The sequence below is a fragment of the Chanodichthys erythropterus genome, chromosome 4 (assembly GCF_024489055.1).
Source record: "Chanodichthys erythropterus isolate Z2021 chromosome 4, ASM2448905v1, whole genome shotgun sequence".
Classification (NCBI taxonomy): Eukaryota; Metazoa; Chordata; class Actinopteri; order Cypriniformes; family Xenocyprididae; genus Chanodichthys; species Chanodichthys erythropterus.
The window spans coordinates 21,682,501-21,705,534 of NC_090224.1; the positions used below are offsets into that span (position 1 = coordinate 21,682,501).

Genomic DNA, 23,034 nt, shown 5'->3' on the forward strand with positions numbered 1-23,034 from the left:
ATTATTTGGGGTGCGTAAAAGCAAAGTCATGGCAGAATGAGATCAGCTGTATTTTCTGTTCACCAGCAAATGATCTTTGAATTGACAGTTTGCATGGAGTCAGTGCTAAAAGTTTGCTATAGTTAATATTACACGATAGAGCACAACGTGTAAGTCACATCAGAGGAGGAGCGAGTAACAAAAATTACATTAGATGCAAGAATATTAAGGCTTTGTGATTTGTGTAAATCATTAACCCAAAGAATGAGAGCAATAGTAAAAGTGATTGACTTAGCAAACAAAACTAATAAAAAATTAGTCACACTGCAATGTAATTTTAGGACAGATGATGTAATGGACCGACAATGTGCACCTCAGTAAAAGTTTAAGTTTTTAATATTTGATTTTAGTCAAATATTAAGTAACGAAAATGATTTTTATGGTTTTAGTGAGAAATGAAGCACTGACATCTGTCTGAAATAAAATAAGTTTAAGTTTTTTTATTTTATTTTATTTCAGTCAACTTTTATTTCAAGTAAAGAAAAGTTTTTTTTTATATTTTTAGTTTTGTTAGCTATAATTACGGAAGAGGATTAGGGCCAAGCAATAATGAAAAAATAAAACCATCTCGAGATTAAAGTTGTTAAATTTTGAGAAAAAAGTTGTTAAATTTAGAGAAAAAAGTCGAGATAAAATGTTTAGAATAAACTCATTAAATTAACGAATTTATTCTCATAATTTAACAAATTTGTTCTCGTAATTTAACGACTTTTTTCTCGTAATTTAATGACTTTATTCTCAACATTTTATCTCGACTTTTTTCTCGAAATTTAATGATTTTTTTCTCAAAATTTAACAACTTTAATCTCGAGATGGTTTTATTTTTTTATTATTGCTTGGCCCTAATCCTCTTCCGTATATAATAATCGGCAGTGGTTAGTTTGGCACCAAATGTTGATAAACCATCCCATAAATGCAAGAAAAATCATTTTTTTCGTATTTTGGTAAATTTCTGTGCAATTTTAGAAAAATCACTCGAAGTGCTTGACCAATCACAGTGTGCTTTTCAGAAGGTGGGGCTTCACAGAGACAGGAACTAAACAGAGCGTTACTGACAGACTGGGAAGAGAGGAGCTGCAACAATGGAGAATATGAGGAAAATAAAAAAGCAAACAAACTTGGAACAAAAGCAAGCCAAAAGTCCTTTGGAGTTTGTTTCTGGAGTTCGAAACTGCTTTCCAATAGGGTTGCACAACGATTAATCACGATTAATCGTTTGCAAAATAAAAGTCTGTGTTTACGTAATAAATGTGTGTGTTCTGTGTATAATAATTATGTATATATAAATACACACACATACATGTATAAATTTAAGAAATATATGCATGTATAAATAAATATATATATTTAAATATATTTTATATTATATATAAATATAAATATTTTATATATAAATATAACATTTTTCTTAAATATACTTATGTATGTGTGTGTATTTATTATTATACACAGAACATAAACATTTATTACCTTAACACAGACTTTTATTTTGCAAACGATTAATTAAAGAACTTCGCAGGGTCTTACGAGCAATAAGTTGCTGGCTGCAGTTCACTTAACGGCCACCGGAGTCGCTAATAACAAGGTTTTCTGAATTCCGCATAGCTAGCTCCTTCAAATGGAAAGAAATATCATGTGTTCAGACATTTGTAGCCCATTTTATATGTATATGTTTTTGTGATACATTTAATGATCGCAAAAGAGACAATTCGCTGAAACAAAATGAGCTCTTAATTTACACAATATTTGCTCCAAATTCAAAAAAAGATGTGAAGACAGAAAATGCACGTAATCCAATGACAACTTCTGTGGTAATGTCCAAAATATGGAACAATTATTGGCTGATCCTGATAATAATATTAAAATATTGACTGATTAATCAGCCAGTTCACACTTACTTTAAGCTTTCTAGTATGCTAAAAGACTGATATTTCGGTCAGTATATGCTTTTGCTTTTCATTGTGTCAGTTCCTAAATGCACTTTCAAAGCAAATATTCTGTTTTTGAGTCATGTTAATTCTGAAATATATATATTATAATATATTATAAATAAATATATAAATATATATAAATAAAATGCAAATATATATTTATGCACATACAGTCAGCTAGTCATTATTGCAAAACAAACCCTTACAAAGTGACTTAATTAAGACCCTTCCTAATGATCCTGCTGTGGTTTATTTTGAGATAATGATTGACTGCTTGTGCATATCAGCACTATATTACCCATCAACCACCATTGTTTTACCAGATATCTCCACCAGCCACTGAAAGACCTTTAACAGTCGACCTCTAAATGTTTCTGTTGTATATGCGCTATAAAGTCTGTTCGCTGTCAGTCACACACACGCAGATCAAGAATCCGTTTTCTCCAGGTTTCTCAGCTTGTGTGAAGGTCAGGGTGAATGTAGAGCTGCTGCGACACTTATCTGAGGAATCTGAGGCGGTGAGAGATCCAGAGGAAGTTTTATTAGGATAAATGATGATCAGTAGGTCGAGGTGTCAGATTATGTCTGTGGAAGAGAGCTGAGAGGAATGGTCCATTCGCAATAACACATCATTCTCATTTTGACCTTGAAATACAGCATAAACAACACAGTAAACAATGATTTTTCATAGCAATAATTATAATAAATAAATTAAAGGTTATACAATTAATTAAATTAAACTAAATACACCAGTTATATATATATATATATATATATATATATATATATATATATATATATATATATATATATATATATATATATATATCTTTAATTTACAGGAAATAAAATTATATCAATAAGCACAAACTACACTGTAAAAAAATGTTTTTTCAAAGTTGTTAAAACAAAGATTATTGGAGCACATTTTACAATAAAATATTATTTCAGTCTTTAATGTACATTTTTATTTTTTTAAAGATTTTAATAATAATAATTAAATTAATATTAAAATTATAAAAATATACAATTAATTAAATGAAACTAAATACACCTGTCAATAAAAAAAAGATATTGTTTTTGCTATATTTTTATTGTTTTGCTTTGTTTTTTCTTTAATTTGCAGGAAATTAAAATTTAACAAATGAGCACAAATTACTCTGTAAAAATGATTTTAATTAATTTAGTTAAAACAAAGATTATTACTTTTCAAAAGTTTAAAAATGTGTTTCTTGCCATTTCTTTGTAATAATTTTCGAGTGAAAACAGTTAATTCTACAGCACATTTTTAGTGTAATATTCAGTTTAGTCCCAGATAATATTTAATTTGACCCCCTAAGGGGGGTGGACAAGATTTTCAGAAGGTTTATTAGAACCTCCTTTTAGAACCATTTTCTGTAAATTAATATTTTTTCATTAATTTTGGTGGTATTTTGCGACCCGCTTCTCTGTGAAGTTCAGCTCACCCTTCAGTTCTGGATTCTCTTTGATCTTGATCTATAAATAGATTTTACTTCATGAGTTTGGGACAGTGATTGCTCCATTAATTCTGTTTGAAATGAGATGTCAGTGTCCGTTCTTCTAATTGACTTTTACGGCGGTGGCAGGCCTGATTGAATCATCACTCTCTTCCTCTGCTGCCCGCTTTCTTTTATCCTGTCTTCTTCACCTTTATCACTGTGGCTGAACATAAATGGAAAACACATTCACAGAAACGCACATGCTGTGCTGCAGAGGGGTTAAAGCCCAAATGTGCAAACATTGATACAAGATTACTGGGTAGTTTCTAGGGCGTTGCTATGCAGTTAATGAAGTGTTGGTGCTAATATGTTCCTATGCAGTTACTAGGGAATTCTGGGTGGTTGCTAGAATACTTACCAAGTGGTTACTAAGGTATTCTGGGCAGTTTCTAGGGTGTTGCTATATAGTCAATAAGGTATTCTGGGTAATTTCTAGGGCGTTGTAACTTGCTATGTGGTCACTAAGGTATTCTGGGTGGTTGATAGAAGGCTGTTATGCAGTTACAGGAGAATTCTGGGTCATTGCTATGAGGGTACTTGTGAATTCTGGGTCATTTTTATAGGGTGTTGCTATGCTGTTACCAAGGTATTCTGGATGGTTGCTAGAATGTCGCTAAGCAGTCACAATGGAATTCTGGGTAGGTTATAGGGTGTTGCTATGCAGTTACTAAAGTGTTTGGGTTATATGTTTGGTGCTAAATATATTCCTATGCAGTTACTAGGGGATTCTGTACTTTGGGTGGTTTCTAGGGTGTTGCTATGTGGTCACTTAGGTATTCTGGGTGGTTGCTGGTATGTTGCTATAAGGTGACTGGAGAATTTTAGGTGCTTGCGGTTGTGCTTATGCGGTTACCAAAGTATTCTGGGTTGTTGCTAGGATGTTGCTACAAGGTTACTAGGGAATTCTGGGTAGGTTCTAGGGTGTTGCTATGCAGTTACTAAAGTGTTTGGGTTGGTGCTAAATATATTCCTATGCAGTTACTAGGGAATTCTGGTTTTTAGAATGTTGCCAAGTGAAACTAGGGAATTATAGGTGCTTGCTTGGACATTTATATGCAGTTGCTAGAATATTCTAAGTGGTTGCTAGAATGTTGCTAGGTGGTTACTAGGGAATTTTGGGTAGTTTCTAGGGTATTTATATGCGGTTCCTGTTGTAGTCTGGGAGGTTGCTAGGAGGCTGTTACTAGGGATTTCTGGGTGGGTACTTGGATACTGCTTTGAGGTTACTAGGGAATACTGGGTGGTGGCTAGGGCAATATTAGGTGCTTGCAAGGCGGTTGCTCACAAATGTCACTCATGTCTGTAGCACAAGCATTTAATGCTTAGTGTGAGCGGTCAGTTTAAATCCATAACCATGAGTATGAGCTGTAGTGATGCACGACTCAAGCGAACACTATTAATAACAGTGTGCAGTCTTTAAAATGAGGTTTGCGGCCAAGGTGACGCGTGTTAGTGAAGAACATGGAGAATTATGGGTCTAATACCAGCATCCGTCTCACTTCATTGAGGCTCTCTCTCTCTCTCTCTCTCTTTCTGTTTCCTTTTCTCTGAATTCTGCCTGTTCTTTCTCTCATTTTCTGTAAAGAGCAACAGCCGGGTTGCAGAGCAGTAAAAATCCCTTGTATCCTACACAGAGAAATTGATTTTTAGCGATACTGTATAACCCTTTGAAGGTTTGCCACGAGGCTCTTAAGTGATGATTTATGATTCTGTAGAAGCCTGAAGACACAAGTCAGTGTTTAACTCTTTCTCCTGTTAACAGATGAACTCTCATTGTCATTTGCGGAGCGTTTTCGTCACGCTAAATCCTTGTGCTCTGGTTTATCTGTAGAGATGAAGGACAGATGAAGATATCTCTATATATAGAATCGGTGAGAGAGGTAAAGGCCAGGTCACAGAAAGAATAATGGATAGAAAGGAGCTGGAGAGGTTAATAGACTGATGAGAAGATGGTCACCTTTGACCTTCTGCATTACAAAAAACAATGTTCTTCATCAGTACAAATATCTAAACATTCTTAAATGCATTAAATGTATTAAAGCAAGCTCTATTTGACCCTATGCATCACCCGTAGTTCAAGCCAGTGTTGCCAGGTCCGTGTTTTTTTTTCCTACACCAAACATTATTTGTTGCGCAAATTCTATCCAATAATCGCAAAGACTGCTTTGTTACTTCTGAGGAATAAGAAAGTCTCATCTTTCAAATTCTGTCTATTTTATTACAAAAGTCAAACAATAAATGGCGTTTTGTCTCTCTTAAATGTGACATGACATTTCTTCCACTTTAATAAGTTATATCTCGGAAAACATGCATGAACATCAGAAGGTATGTTTAAAAAATACAGAACAACTTACCGAAATCCGTATCATGTGTCTCATGCAGTCGCTTAATCAGTGTTTCAACCACGTCAGTAAAACAGCTTGTGAACAACGTTGCATTTACGCCAGGAAAGTTATCTGATGTTTATAGTTCGTTAGTTAGCTATAAAACACTAGAGAGGAGCTTATTAAGTTGCTTGCGAAAGCTACCTTATGTGCAACTGAATTGTATACAAACATTTCAGTTTTTGAGTCTAATTATTATATCTGAAAATAAACAGCAGTTGAATATAACACCTCTGTTGTTAATTGTAATATTTAATGTTATAGTGCGCTAAATGAGAGGGTTTCCTGTATATAAGATTTTTTTTTTCCTGTGTCAGCATCTGCAAATATTCTGAAATAATAATCAGCAAAAATACTGAGGAAGATCATTTTTTTTGCAATGTGTGTTTGCAGTAATGCAGCTGCATCTGGACTGAAGGATAAAGTGTGTGTCATTTTTGAGAATGCAAAACATTTTTATGCTCTTTTGAAATAAGTGTACTCATACAACACAGTTCTGATCTAAATAATTGTGTTATTTGTCACAGTTGTAGGTGCTGCATTATATACACTGGCTCTGTGATTTCACCTGCCGTATTTTGTGGTCGTCTTGACCGCTCTGTGAATGGCGGCAGCGCGTTTGAGTGACAGCTTTAAATCCTGCTGCATGATTAGTGGCACCTTGTAAAGGGCGTCTTTGTAAAGCGCGGTCAGTAATTGCTGCAGATGGCGGCTGTTAACGGCACTGCAGCAGAAAGCCTGTCAATCAATAGCAGTGCATCTGCTCGACTCCACCCGTAAGATCACAATCATCAAACCATTACGTTGAGAGGGTTTAAACAATTACTAATGTTACCTTTAATAAACTCCAGGCTACACTGCATAAACGTCTTGAGTAATTGTGTCTTGTTTTGCAGTACAAATATCTGAACATTATTAAATCAAGATGCATTTACTTGAGAAGCAAAATGACAAGATATTAAGTTTGGTTTTCTGAAAAATGAAGTGAGTTAATGCTTAAAACAAGAACAAATATCTGTCAATGGGGTGTAAGCATGATTATTTTTCTTTAATAGATCATGTATCCCACAGTGCAATGTTCTTAACTAGACTTTACATTTCCACTGTGATGAATGAGGTCATATTCATATATCTCTTTCTAGATCATTTCATTGGACTGTCAGATATTGCAAAAGAAGTCTCTTCTGCTCACCAAGGCTGCATTTATTTGATAAAACATGCTTTAAAAATTGTGAAATATTTTTACAATGTAAATCATCTGTTTTCTATGTGAATATATAGTAAAGTGTAATTTATTCCTGTGATCAAAGCTGAATTTTCAGCATCATTACTCCAGTCTTCAGTGTCACATGATCCTTCAGAAATCATTCTAATATGCTGATTTGATGCTCAAGAAACATTTTTGATTATTATTGAAAACTGTCATATTTTTGTGGAAACCAAGATACATCTTATTTACAAATAACGTGAGTTACATAATCAGATTACATTTTTAGTAACTAGTAAAGTAACGCATTACTTTTAAATTTACAACAAAATATCTGAGTTACAAAGTTTTTACTTTGTGTTTTTCACGTACAGATGACAACTTTTTCAAAACAATCCCCATTCACACAGATCAGTGAAAACGACTAAAAGCGCTGTATTCTGCTGCCAGGCCAGTAGATGGCGATGTCACTTTGTAAAGAAACACTACACATTTATTCACGTTTTTGTAGTTTACATGGAGACGATAACATTATCGTTTTCACTTGAATATGACGTATGCACTTTGAATCCCATTTCCAAAAGCTTGCGTTTTCAGGCCACCATAACGCAGTTGTCGTGTAAATGAACTGCCAAAATGCATAAAAAGTTTTCCATTTTTAGTTGAAAACAGTGTCGTGAAAAACAGTGTCTAATCTCACTTGCACAAAAACAGATTCAGTATTCCTCAAAATGAATAAAAACAGTGATGCGCAAATATTACGCAAACCTGCAATAATTAAATATGTTAAATAACATAAATATACTTTATGTATTTAATCTCACTTTATTAACCAATGTCTTTGCTGCAGACTTTCCGTAATCCAATTCAACCATTCAAATAAGCAAAAATGACTTTAGATAAATATCACATTTATCTTTAATTTTTTTGTTTTTATTGCTGAAGTTGGAGTGTTGAACTTTCTTCAGAATGGCAGTATAGCTAAAAGGTTTGTTTGAGCTGCGCCCTCTACTGTACAGGCGTGAATTTGCATTTCCTTCAGCCTGAGGCTGATTCATTTCACTTTTGGTGTCAAAGGACCTTAACATTTGCCAAAAGTAGAAATTTGGGGGGTTTATGTTTTAAAAAAAAAAAACAAAGCAAGCCCAGCCCAGGTGAGAAAAAGTTATGCAAAAGAAATGTAATTAGGGCCCTATAATTTCCGCGATCACGGAATCGCAGACGGAATCGCGGAATCCATTCATAAAAACGGAATTTACTATATAATGCGGAATGTCACGGAATTTGTCAAATTTTTGATGAATGAATTAAAAGCAGGTCAGTACACGTAAATTAAATCACGATATAGACTAGTGTCTGTGAATATTAAACCACAAAAAGACTATTTAAACATGAATCCTGCATGCATGTGTGCCTCTGAAATGAATGATGCGGAAGCGCGGTTTCATTTACCTCACACAATCGCGCCGGCGCACACACACTGAAGCACGTGCGACGCTCGCGGGGTTTTCGTCCTCTGTCGCCTCACTATATGAACGCACAAATTCTTCAGAGCTGCTCTGAAAGTCACTTCATCAGCATTTAACCGCTTCGTTTGAGAAAACTATCGTCATAAACACAGAGAAACTAAAGCTCTAGGCAAAACGTCAAAATAAAAGTTCGATTTAACTTGACAGAAACATATTACTGTTGTACAGTAGAATTTAGATAAATTAATTTAATAATAAATTATTAAAATATTCTTCCATGTTTTAATTTTGAACAGTAAAGCTCTGTTGTGCAGCACATTGTTTGACAAAAAAGTTTAATTTCATGATTAAAAGATCAATTAAATGGTATGCGTGATTGCCAGAAAAATTTAAATACACAACAGAACTTCTGAAGAAAAAAAAAAATTTTTTTTAATTAATTAATATTGTTGTTTTTAAGAATTCAATTAATTAGACATGCTTTTTGATTAAAATTAAAATTAAAATGGAATTAAACCAATAAAATGGAATCCAGAATACAGAATTTGGTAAAAAATAAAATTTGAGGGGAAAGAATAAAATGTAGGGCCCTATAAAAAAGGGCCCTAAAAACTTGTATTAAATTGTTGGTAAATTGGACAAGATTCATTATTTCAATAAATTAGACATGCTTTTTGATTACTAAAATTTAATTTAACCATTAATGGAGTCAAAAAATAAATAAAACGGAAAAAAACCCCGGAATTTTGGAAAAAATAAAACGGATATTATAGGGCCCTATGTAATGCATTACTTTCCATAAAAAGTAACTAAGTACCGCAATTAGTTACTTTTTTAGGGAGTAACGTAATATTGTAACACATTACTTTTAAAGTAACTCTCCAACACTGGTGCCTTTTGGTTTCACTCGCTTTTTTTTAATAGCAGTCACAGTACAGTCGAACGTAACCATGCAAATTGAGTCTCGAGCACTTCTCTTATGAATAGACACCAAAGCACTTCCTGAATCACAGGTTTATGTGAAGATCCATTAGGTGAACATATTGAAATCCTGAGGAGTGGAATCTGATCATATGCTTCAGCACGTTCAGATGGAAGATCCAGACAGATCGAATTACCCAGCATCCCCTCTGACAAGCTTCCCAAAAATGCTTTCAGCAGGATTTGAGCGATCAGGTTATCCTGGATTAGAGCAGATTAGATTTGATTATAGGATCAGAAGAAATTTACTATGGGATTAACGGAGCTGATTATCACACACACACACACACACACACACAATGAAAATAAAACCTGAACACAGATAAACACACAGGCTGTGGGGGGAATCTCTTTGTTTCTGTTTTTGAACATGTAGACCTTCAGCACTAATAAATTCTCTTGAAAATATCAAAATCTTTTTAGTTTTTATATTTAAGTTTTAAGATGTTATTAAATGTTTTATTCAGACTAATAAATTATGAAAAATGTAAACAAATGCAAAGTGATCTTATGAAACAAGCTTTTGGTTTGATGTTTATGTTGTATATCACACACCGTACAAACAGACTAACCAACTAAACATCCACACACACACACACACACACACACACACACACACTCACACACACACACTGATGATGCTGGTAAGGAAACATCCTGAATGTAATACGTGACTCATATGAGAAATCACGATGACTCCAGTATGACTGTCCTCTCTCTGACATCTTTCTCTTTCTGTAATCGGGTGCATCTCACAAAAACATATCAGAGTCAAATTACACTTGAAAACCCTTTTTTTTTTAAATTTTGCTTTTATTTTTTATTTTTAAGATTTTTAAAAAAAGAAAATGTATGAAAGATTATGCATAAAGAACCATTATGATGTTTTGGAATTACAATATTTAAGTATATTTTTATATATAAAGTTAGATCAATTATCTTTATTTTTGTTTTACAGAAACCAGAATTTCAATGAAAAAAAATCTCACAAAAATATCTTAATTCTAAAAATATTACTGTTGAAGCAACAAAAAACTTGTAACTGACGTTGAAAAAAATTCTCTATTGCTTATTATTAATGGTTTTCATTAGATTGTCATTACTGTAATTAATATATATTACAGTAATTTCAGAGAAATGAAATTTCCTCAAAAAAAAATTAATTTTTTAAAAATAAAATTTTTAGTCTTAATTCTAAAAATATGGCTAGATGTACAGTATATATGTGTGTGTGTGCGTGTGTATGTATTTATATATATATATATATATATATATATATTAGTCAAACCAAAAATTACTCAGACATTTTTTATATTTTTGGTATATTTTGACTAGTGGGTGCAGGACACTATAGTCATTTATGTAAGTGAGGATGGCAAAATAAATAAACTGTGACATATTATACCCAAAAATATATACAGTGATAAAAATTGATTAAAAATTAAAATTTTTCTGGATTATTTTTTTCTGACACATTTTAATTTTAAAATCTTGTCATATTTTATTACCATTTTTTGAACTATAGTGAATAAACTGTATTAATGAATGAAATGTTCAAGGTGTCTGGTCTGAATACATTTTGGTTTGACTATCTATATATATATATATATATATATATGTTATTTACATATATTTTTATATCTTTACTTTCTTTTGTTTTACAGCAACAATAATTTTCAGAGAAAGAAATGTTTAATTTTCATAAAAAATTATTTCAGAAATTCTAAAATTCTCACTGCTCAAAAAGTAGGCTTCATTTTGGTTTTGTGTTGAAATATGACCGGATATGTTCTTTCCAGATTTTGTTCTTTCCATTAATTCATTATTCATATCTCGCAATTCTGACTTTATATCTCGCAATTCTGACTTTATATCTCGCAATGTTGACTTTATATCTCGCAATTCTGACTTTATATCTCGCAATTCTGACTTTATATCTCGCAATGTTGACTTTATATCTCGCAATTCTGACTTTATATCTCGAAATTGTTTATATCTCATTATTCTGACCTTATAACATGCAATTCTGACTTTATATCTTGCAATTGTTTATATCTCGCAATTCCGACTTTATATCTCGCAATTCTGACTTTATAGCTTGAAATTGTTTATATCTCGCAATTATGACTTTATATCTCGCAATTCTGACTTTATATCTCGCAATTCTGACTTTATATCTCGCAATTCTGACTTTATATCTCGCAATTATGACTTTATATCTCGCAATTCTGACTTTATATCTCGCAATTATGACTTTATATCTCGCAATTCTGACTTTATATCTCGCAATTCTGACTTTATATCTCGCAATTCTGACTTTATATCTCGCAATTATGACTTTATATCTCGCAATTATGACTTTATAGCTCGCAATTATGACTTTATATCTCGCAATTATGACTTTATATCTCGCAATTATGACTTTATATCTCGCAATTATGACTTTATATCTCGCAATTCTGACTTTATATCTTGCAATTATGACTTTATATCTCGCAATTATGACTTTATATCTCGCAATTCTGACTTTATATCTCGCAATGTTGACTTTATATCTCGCAATTCTGACTTTATATCTCGCAATTCTGACTTTATATCTCGCTATTCTGACTTTATATCTCGCAATTATGACTTTATATCTCGCAATTCTGACTTTATATCTCGCAATTCTGACTTTATATCTCGCAATTATGACTTTATATCTCGCAATTATGACTTTATATCTCGCAATTCTGACTTTATATCTCGCAATTCTGACTTTATATCTCGCAATTATGACTTTATATCTCGCAATTATGACTTTATAGCTCGCAATTATGACTTTATATCTCGCAATTATGACTTTATATCTCGCAATTATGACTTTATATCTCGCAATTATGACTTTATATCTCGCAATTCTGACTTTATATCTTGCAATTATGACTTTATATCTCGCAATTCTGACTTTATATCTCGCAATGTTGACTTTATATCTCGCAATTCTGACTTTATAGCTCGCAATTCTGACTTTATATCTCGAAATTGTTTATATCTCATTATTCTGACCTTATAACATGCAATTCTGACTTTATATCTTGCAATTGTTTATATCTCGCAATTCTGACTTTATATCGTTATTCTGACTTTATAACTCGCAATTCTGACTTTATAACTCGCAAATTCTGACTTTATATCTCACAATTCTGACTTTATATCTCGCAATTCTGACTTTATAACTTGCAAATTCTGACTTTATATCTCACAATTCTGACTTTATATCTCACAATTCTGACTATAGCTCGCAATTCTGACTTTACATCTCGAAATTGTTTATATCTCGTTATTCTGACCTTATAACATGCAATTTTGACTTTATATCTTGCAATTGTTTATATCTCGCAATTCTGACTTTTATCGTTATTCTGACCTTATAACATGCAATTTTGACTTTACAGTATATCTGGCAAATGTTTATATCTCGTTATTCTGACTTTATAACGCATAATTCTGACTTTATAACTTGCATTTGTTTATATCTCGTTGTTCTGACTTTATATCTTGAAATTCTGGGTTTATAACATGAAATTCTGACTTTATATATTTCATTAGATTGTCATTACTGTAATTAATATATATTATAGTAATTTCAGAGAAATGAAATTTCCTCGAAAAAAAATTGTCTTAATTCTAAAAATATGGCTATATGTACAGTATATATGTGTGTGCGTGTGTATGTATTTATATATATATATATATATATATATATATATATTAGTCAAACCAAAAATTACTCAGACATTTTTTATATTTTTGGTATATTTTGACTAGTGGGTGCAGGACACTATAGTCATTTATGTAAGTGAGGATGGCAAAATAAATAAACTGTGACATATTATACCCAAAAATATATACAGTGATAAAAATTGATTAAAAATTAAATTTTTTCTGGATTATTTTTTTCTGACACATTTTAATTTTAAAATCTTGTCATATTTTATTACCATTTTTTGAACTATAGTGAATAAACTGTATTAATGAATGAAATGTTCAAGGTGTCTGGTCTGAATACATTTTGGTTTGACTATCTATCTATATATATATATATATATATATATATATATATATATATATATGTTATTTACATATATTTTTATATCTTTACTTTCTTTTGTTTTACAGCAACAATAATTTTCAGAGAAAGAAATGTTTAATTTTCATAAAAAATTATTTCAGAAATTCTAAAATTCTCACTGCTCAAAAAGTAGGCTTCATTTTGGTTTTGTGTTGAAATATGACCGGATATGTTCTTTCCAGATTTTGTTCTTTCCATTAATTCATTATTACAGAGCATAAAGCATGTTTCTGTACGTCTGTGTGTTTAGGTTGGAATGGGTGGAAATCATCGAGCCGCGCACCCGGGAGCGCATGTACGCCAACCTGCTCACAGGAGAGTGTGTTTGGGACGCCCCGGCGGGGGTGCGGATCAAACGCAGTGGACAGGACCAGTGGTGGGAGCTTTTCGATTCCAAAACGTCCCGATTCTACTACTATAATGCTTCTACCCAGCGCACCGTTTGGCACCGCCCACACAGCTGTGACATCATCCCCCTCGCCAAGCTACAAACCCTCAAGCAGAACACCAACATGGCTCCGCCCACTGCTACGACGACCAGTGCCTCCGCCGACAGCAGCCCCGCCCGCAGCGCCGTCAGCACCACATCATCACAGGAGCAGGAGGAGAAGACGTCAGCCGCCGAGGAGGGAGAAAGGTGAGTTGAACAATTTAGCAAAAAAAATTTTAAATTTATCAAATAATGTGTTTCTCCTTAATAAAGGAGAAATTTACATGCAAAATTATTTAATTTATTAGAATACAAAAAGTACACTACGAATTTAAATAAATTAGGTGATTATTTATAGGCCTATTTTTAAAGAGGACCTTTATTTTGCTTTTAGCTCTACTAGAACATGTTTTCATGCTTGAATGTTCATCATGTTCCTCACTGTTGCAGCTCCTCTCTTCCCGGTCTGTCAGTAACGCTCTGTTTAGTTCCTGTCTCTATGAAGCCCCTCCTTCTGAAAAGCACAATGTGCTCTGATTGGTCGGCTGGAGCAGTGTGTTGTGATTGGTGTTTGGGAAATGTCACGCCCCTTACCACAACCGCCAGTTTCAACACACTACTAACTAACTCAAACAAGCCCCACCCCTTTAATTTGCATATGCCTTGTGCAGGAATTATTTAAATGAGGAATATTGTTTTCCATGCACAAATTCAGCACCTCTAAAAAGATGTTTGTTATTCCATTTAAGATACTTAAGACTTTTTTTATTTGCACAAATGCTTCTAGATACAGTTCACACATGTCTGTTTTTTTGTCGCAAATGCGAGTGAAACGCTCACACACTGTCGATCCCTGGAGGAACTGTGAAAACATCCCGGAATCCCTTTAATTTCACCCTGAGCATCGCTGAGACCCAGACGTCATCGGTGGAAGTCGGATCTCATTTAGTTTGATCATGTGAACTTCCACATCGCTGTCCAATAGTGCGACCCATTTCAGTCAGTCTTCAGACGCTCTTAAAGTCAGACAACTCTTGTTTTTATGTGTTTGATTAGATCATCACTGTAAGTGGTTTTGATAGCTTGACTGGACCAGAAATAAATAGCTTCCTGTCTAGACTACAATATATGTGCAAAATACAATACATGCTGTTTTTGCATTATATAGTATGTGTTCTCTTGTTTCCACCACTAAATAAAAAAATAAAAAAGTTAATTGTGACATTTTTTATCACACAATTCTGACTCAACTTGTCCTCTAATCAATATGCCTATTTAGGTCGTTTGTCATATATAACAATATGCAATCATGTGATCATGCGATCGTGGGTTCGATCCCAGTGAACGCTTGTGCTCATAAAGTGTATATGCACTATAAATCACTATGGGTAGGTTTAGGGGTGGGGAGGGTTTTTTTAATTTAAAAAAAATTTTTTTTGCTAAATGGAAATAGGACAGATAGCGGCTAAGGGACCGTGTAAAAAGTCCACGCATTACATTTAAATGAACACACATTTTGATTGGTAACGACGGTCATACGTCATTCCATGACAACAGACGTAACACGACACTGTTATTATTTTTACGCCGCTAGAGGGCGCATGACTTTAAAATGTAAATATAGGTCGTAAAAAAAGTGCTCAAAATGACCTATAGGGTCGTTTTTTGGAGGACAATCTTTTCTGACTTTATATCTCGCAATTCTGACTTTATAACTCGCAATTGTTTATATCTTACAATTCTGACTTTATATCTCGCAATTCTGACTTTATAACATGCAATTCTGACTTTATAACTCACAATTGTTTATATCTTACAATTCTGACTTTATATCTCGCAATTCTGACTTTATAACTCACAATTGTTTATATCTTACAATTCTGACTTTATATCTCGCAATTCTGACTTTATAACTCACAATTGTTTATATCTTACAATTCTGACTTTATATCTCGCAATTCTGACTTTATAACATGCAATTCTGACTTTATAACTCACAATTGTTTATATCTTACAATTCTGACTTTATATCTCGCAATTCTGACTTTATAACTCACAATTGTTTATATCTTACAATTCTGACTTTATATCTCGCAATTCTGACTTTATAACTCACAATTGTTTATATCTTACAATTCTGACTTTATATCTCGCAATTCTGACTTTATAACATGCAATTCTGACTTTATAGCTTGAAATTGTTTATATCTCGCAATTCTGACTTTATATCTCACAATTCTGACTTTATATCTCACAATTCTGACTTTATATCTCACAATTCTGACTTTATAGCTCGCAATTCTGACTTTATAGCTCGCAATTCTGACTTTATAGCTCGCAATTCTGACTTTATATCTCGAAATTGTTTATATCTCATTATTCTGACCTTATAACATGCAATTCTGACTTTATATCTCACAATTCTGACTTTATAGCTCGCAATTCTGACTTTATAGCTCGCAATTCTGATTTTATAACTCACAATTCTGACTTTATAGCTCGCAATTCTGACTTTATATCTCGAAATTGTTTATATCTCATTATTCTGACCTTATAACATGCAATTTTGACTTTATATCTTGCAATTGTTTATATCTCGCAATTCTGACTTTATAGCTCGCAATTCTGACTTTATAACTCGCAAATTCTGACTTTATATCTCACAATTCTGACTTTATAGCTCGCAATTCTGACTTTATATCTCGAAATTGTTTATATCTCGTTATTCTGACCTTATAACATGCAATTTTGACTTTATATCTTGCAATTGTTTATATCTCGCAATTCTGACTTTATATCGTTATTCTGACCTTATAACATGCAATTTTGACTTTACAGTATATCTGGCAAATGTTTATATCTCGTTATTCTGACTTTATAACGCATAATTCTGACTTTATAACTCGCATTTGTTTATATCTCGTTATTCTGACTTTATAACGCATAATTCTGACTTTATAACTCGCATTTGTTTATATCTTGTTATTCTGACTTTATAACGCATAATTCTGACTTTATAACTCGCATTTGTTTATATCTCGTTGTTCTGACTTTATATCTTGCAATTGTTTATATCTTGCAATTCTGAGTTTATAACATGAAATTCTGACTTTATATCTCGCAATTCTGACTTTAAATCTCGAAATTGTTTATATCTCGTTATTCTGACCTTATAACATGAAATTATGACTTTATATCTTGCAATTGTTTATATCTCGCAATTCTGACTTTATAACTCACAATTCTGACTTTATAACTCGCAATGTTGACTTTATATCTCGCAATTCTGACTTTATAACTCGCAATGTTGACTTTATATCTCGCAATTCTGACTTTATAGCTCGCAATTCTGACTTTATATCTCGCAATTGTTTATATCTCGTTATTCTGACTTTATATCTTGCAATTGTTTATATCTCGCAAATTCTGACTTTATAACTCGCAATTGTTTATATCTCGCAATGTTGACTTTATAACTCGCAAATTCTGACTTTATAACTCGCAATTGTTTATATCTCGCAATGTTGACTTTATAACTCGCAAATTCTGACTTTATAACTCGCAATTGTTTATATCTCGCAATGTTGACTTTATAACTCGCAATTGTTTATATCTCACAATTCTGACTTTATAACTCGCAAATTCTGACTTTATAACTCGCAATGTTGACTTTATATCTTGCAATTGTTTATATCTCGTTATTCTGACCTTATAACATGAAATTATGACTTTATATCTTGCAATTGTTTATATCTCGCAATTCTGACTTTATAACTCACAATTCTGACTTTATATCTCACAATTCTGACTTTATAGCTCGCAATTCTGACTTTATATCTCGAAATTGTTTATATCTCATTATTCTGACCTTATAACATGCAATTTTGACTTTATATCTTGCAATTGTTTATATCTCGCAATTCTGACTTTATAACTCGCAAATTCTGACTTTATATCTCACAATTCTGACTTTATAGCTCGCAATTCTGACTTTATATCTCGAAATTGTTTATATCTCATTATTCTGACCTTATAACATGCAATTTTGACTTTATATCTTGCAAATGTTTATATCTCGCAATTCTGACTTTATATCGTTATTCTGACCTTATAACATGCAATTTTGACTTTACAGTATATCTGGCAAATGTTTATATCTCGTTATTCTGACTTTATAACGCATAATTCTGACTTTATAACTCGCATTTGTTTATATCTCGTTATTCTGACTTTATAACGCATAATTCTGACTTTATAACTCGCATTTGTTTATATCTTGTTATTCTGACTTTATAACGCATAATTCTGACTTTATAACTCGCATTTGTTTATATCTCGTTGTTCTGACTTTATATCTTGCAATTGTTTATATCTTGCAATTCTGAGTTTATAACATGAAATTCTGACTTTATATCTCGCAATTCTGACTTTAAATCTCGAAATTGTTTATATCTCGTTATTCTGACCTTATAACATGCAATTTTGACTTTACAGTATATCTGGCAAATGTTTATATCTCGTTATTCTGACTTTATAACGCATAATTCTGACTTTATAACTCGCATTTGTTTATATCTCGTTATTCTGACTTTATAACGCATAATTCTGACTTTATAACTCGCATTTGTTTATATCTCGTTGTTCTGACTTTATATCTTGCAATTGTTTATATCTTGCAATTCTGAGTTTATAACATGAAATTCTGACTTTATATCTCGCAATTCTGACTTTAAATCTCGAAATTGTTTATATCTCGTTATTCTGACCTTATAACATGAAATTATGACTTTATATCTTGCAATTGTTTATATCTCGCAATTCTGACTTTATAACTCACAATTCTGACTTTATAACTCGCAATGTTGACTTTATATCTCGCAATTCTGACTTTATATCTCGCAATTGTTTATATCTCGTTATTCTGACTTTATATCTTGCAATTGTTTATATCTCGCAAATTCTGACTTTATAACTCGCAATTGTTTATATCTCGCAATGTTGACTTTATAACTCGCAAATTCTGACTTTATAACTCGCAATTGTTTATATCTCGCAATGTTGACTTTATAACTCGCAAATTCTGACTTTATAACTCGCAATTGTTTATATCTCGCAATGTTGACTTTATAACTCGCAATTGTTTATATCTCACAATTCTGACTTTATAACTCGCAAATTCTGACTTTATAACTCGCAATTCTGACTTTATAACTCGCAATGTTGACTTTATATCTTGCAATTGTTTATATCTCGTTATTCTCACTTTATAACGTGTAATTCTGACTTTATAACTCGCAATTGTTTATATCTCACAATTCTGACTTTTTTCTTGAGTCAGAATTGTGAGATATAAACTAGCAACTGCAAGAAAAAAAGTCAGAATTGTGAGCTAAAAAGTCGCAATTGCCTTTTTTATTTTTCATTTCATATGCTCACCAAGGCTTTTGACCGGTACCCGTCAAGAGCTCTGAGGTTATTAAGCAATGAGATATGCTTCTGTAAAAACCACAAACACAGTCTGATTTTGCATTTAATTGCTGAATTCTTTCCGGAAACTGAGAGAAGTGGGCCGTTGGTGCTGCGCTCGGCACTCAGCGTGAGCTGGAAGACATTTGCACGGTTAATGGCTTGACGCTTAATGGTAAGAGATATTTACAAATTTGCGTGCACATAAAAAAATGAATGGAATAAAACTAAAGGTAATATTGAAAAACACAGCTGTAATGCTTCAAGCTGTTTTTAAGATTTAATATTCCAACAGTGTCTGCACTTAAATGGTTTCATCCCATGAGGAACGCAGGGACGAGAAAGGGAGGGTCGTAAAATGATTTTGTGTGACAGAGGAGGAGGAGGCCGAGGGAATGAAAGAAGAGAGAGGCATAGAATGTGTAAATTGATTTGAAGGTCGGATATCCATGAATAATTAATATCCAGAGGAAAACACTGCTCACTTTGTAGTGGGTCTCTTGCTTGGAAGAGAGAGACTGAGTGAGAGATAAGTTTCTTGTGTTCGGAGTTTTAATCCGGCTACTAAAGGACACACACACACACACATTTGGCTGTGTAATCCAGTCTGGTCATGGGGAGCCTTCGGAGGGCTGTGGTGGCCAAGTGCTGAATTGATTTTACACACTTCTTTTTCTTGAACGCTCAGAGGCCTTTTCTGTGTGCTTTAAACTCACGGACCTCTTAGATTTAGATCTTTAAAAATGGCCTTTGAAGACTGAGATTTTTAGTGGTGCTTGTTCTAAAGTCAAACATCACTCATAATAAGTGTTAGTAATTTGGACAAACCTAACATTATCATTAAAATACTGAAACAACTTTCTTTCAGCTGATATCATCAATCCCTCTTATTAAATAGAGACACTTTGTATCATCCAGTCATTTGCTCATGGATAAAATCCCATTCATTCCATTTTTCTCATTGAATAACCTGTTTCACTTGGAAATTCATCACATTTAAGAAGTAAAATAGTTTGTGATCATTTCAGAACAAAATATTTTAACATCTTAGTTTCCATAAACTTTTTGGATTTTTTTAAACTTTTTGGACTTGAAAGTGAGTTTTGAGATCTGAAGTTTAGGAGAATGTCTAAAGAGCAAAATATTTATTTTATTTTATTTTATTTTATTTTTATTTTATTTTATTTTATTTTATTTTATTTTATTTTATTTTATTTTATTTTATTTTATTTTATTTTATTTTATTTTATTTTATTTTATTTTATTTTATTTTATTTTATTTTATTTTATTTTATTTTATTTTATATGACCCCTTAGATAAATAGTAAATATAAAATAAGTAAAATAAAATAAGAGCATTTATTTTATAAAAATAATAAATATAAAAAATAAATAAATAGTAAAGAAAATGTGATTTATTATAAAATAGTCATATTTTCTTTTCCCATAATAATAATAATAATAATAATAATAAATAAATAACTATTTAAAGGGAATATATCATGAAAAGTAAATTAAAAGAATAGTTATTATTAAATAGATAAATATAAATAGATAATATAAATAGATTTTAGATACAGATAATAGATAAAATAAAAGTATTTATTTTATTAAAAATATAATAAATATAATAAATATAAATAAACAATTAAATAAATTAAAAAAATTAAATAATTTATTTTACTTTACCTTTATATTATATAACCCCTGTAATCAATAGATAACAAATGGAATTTAAATATAGATAAATAGATTAAATAAAAGAATATTTATTTCATTAAAAATAAATTATTTAAAATAAATTAAATAATTTATTTTATTTAAATTTTCATGATATAACCCCTGTCATCAATAGTAAAAAAAGTTTATTTCTTATTTTCTCTTGTTCAGATTTAGATGGGGCACTGGCACCAGAGAGAGGATGCTCATCAAGGTGTCGGATCGGGAACCTAGTTTTCTGACGCAGGGAAACGGATACTCCAGTTCTTCCCCACGTTCCAGACGCTCGTCCAGCAATGCTCCGTCAGACCCTGAAGCCACGCCCCTTTCCCTGCCTGACCGGCCCACAACGCAATCCCCATTCCTGAAGAGGGCAGAGTTGGGCGGCACTCAGCGGCGCTGCTCGGGCGATTCCCAGCCATCGTCCCCTCGCTATGCGTACGAGCCTCCTTTATATGAGGAACCGCCCTCGGAATACCAGTCCCCGCCTATTTATGAGGAACCGCCCACTGATATGCATTGCGACCCGGCCTTTTTTGGCTCCGACAGGTCTCCGGCGCGAAAACCAGGTCTTTACCACTCCCCCAAGCAAAGCCCGTCTCCTTACGGTCAACTGGTGTTGACAAGACAGCGGAGCTCAACGCCCGAGAAAACGCCCAACCAAGGCGACTATAGCTCAAGTGGGCGGGACTATAGCTCTGCAGGGCGGGACTACAGCTCCAGTGGGCGGGATTATAGCTCGGGCGTGAGGGACTACAGCTCTGGTGGTCGGGATTACAACTCTAGTGGACGGGAGTATAGCGCCGCTGGGCGGGAATATGTAAAGCAGCTAGTTTATGTTGAGCAGTCTGGCTCCTCCCCTCGATTTAGGACGACAGAACGTCTGCTGAGCTACGGGACGACGAGTTCAAATAGCCTATCGGCCGGATTTTCTTACGGCGGCTCCTTTACGCTACAGCACAGTCACGACCTCAATGGTGGCAATCGTAAACGTAAGAACCGGAAGCCGTCTTTGCCGGGAGGAGAAGGGGAAGGTATGGGATCAGGTCTCGGGGCGATGATCACTCAAGCCCGGTTGGCATGGGAGGCTCAGCAGATGTTACATCAGCGAGGAGGCGTGTCCTCCGACCAGGGAGTGAAAGACGGGTATGAAAGTGACGGGGCGACGCCCCTGCCGCTGCCTGGGCCGGTGGTGCGGGCTTTCAGCGAAGACGAGGCGCTGGCGCAACAGGACAGCCACTGGAAGCGCGCCACCCTGGACAGACTGGCATTTCCTCAGGCGCTTCTAGAAAAGAGTCTATCCGTGCAAACCAATCTGGCATCACCAGAACCTTACCTCCATCCCTCGCAGGTAATGCACAAAGACATGCACATTGCATCAGAAACTCAAAACATTGCCAAGATTTCCATATTAAGGCAATTACCTGATTATTGTGATACCTGGGACACATTACAGTGCCGCTTATTTTAGGTGTTGCAATACTTTGCAACTGTGATTTATGTGAGTCGAGCATCACTTTGAAAATTAGTTATACTTTGGGTTCAGGGTGTGTTACGATACACTTAGCTCACAAGACGATACACGATATTGGGTTCACAAGAACGAGACGAAATTTTTAAGAAGATAGATTTTAAGACACAAAGGCACAATTTCAGGTATCCAAAATCAAATACCAACAATAAATACAATATCAACAGTGTTATATATTTTGTTGACTTGTGTACTTACATTATCCCAAATGTTTCCAAGAATGTTTGAATCCAAATCGGACCG

The 23,034-nt window shown here is 33.3% G+C and overlaps 1 protein-coding gene across 1 annotated transcript in view; it reads left to right on the forward strand.

The window, feature by feature from the left end:
- arhgap39 (Rho GTPase activating protein 39) overlaps window positions 1-23,034 on the forward strand; it is a 69,226-nt gene that overhangs the window by 15,162 nt on the left and 31,030 nt on the right. Inside the window, exons 2-3 of the mRNA XM_067383327.1 lie at window positions 13,896-14,282; window positions 21,432-22,611. Coding sequence (XP_067239428.1) covers window positions 13,896-14,282; window positions 21,432-22,611 — 1,567 coding nt within the window. The remainder of the gene's footprint in view (window positions 1-13,895; window positions 14,283-21,431; window positions 22,612-23,034) is intronic.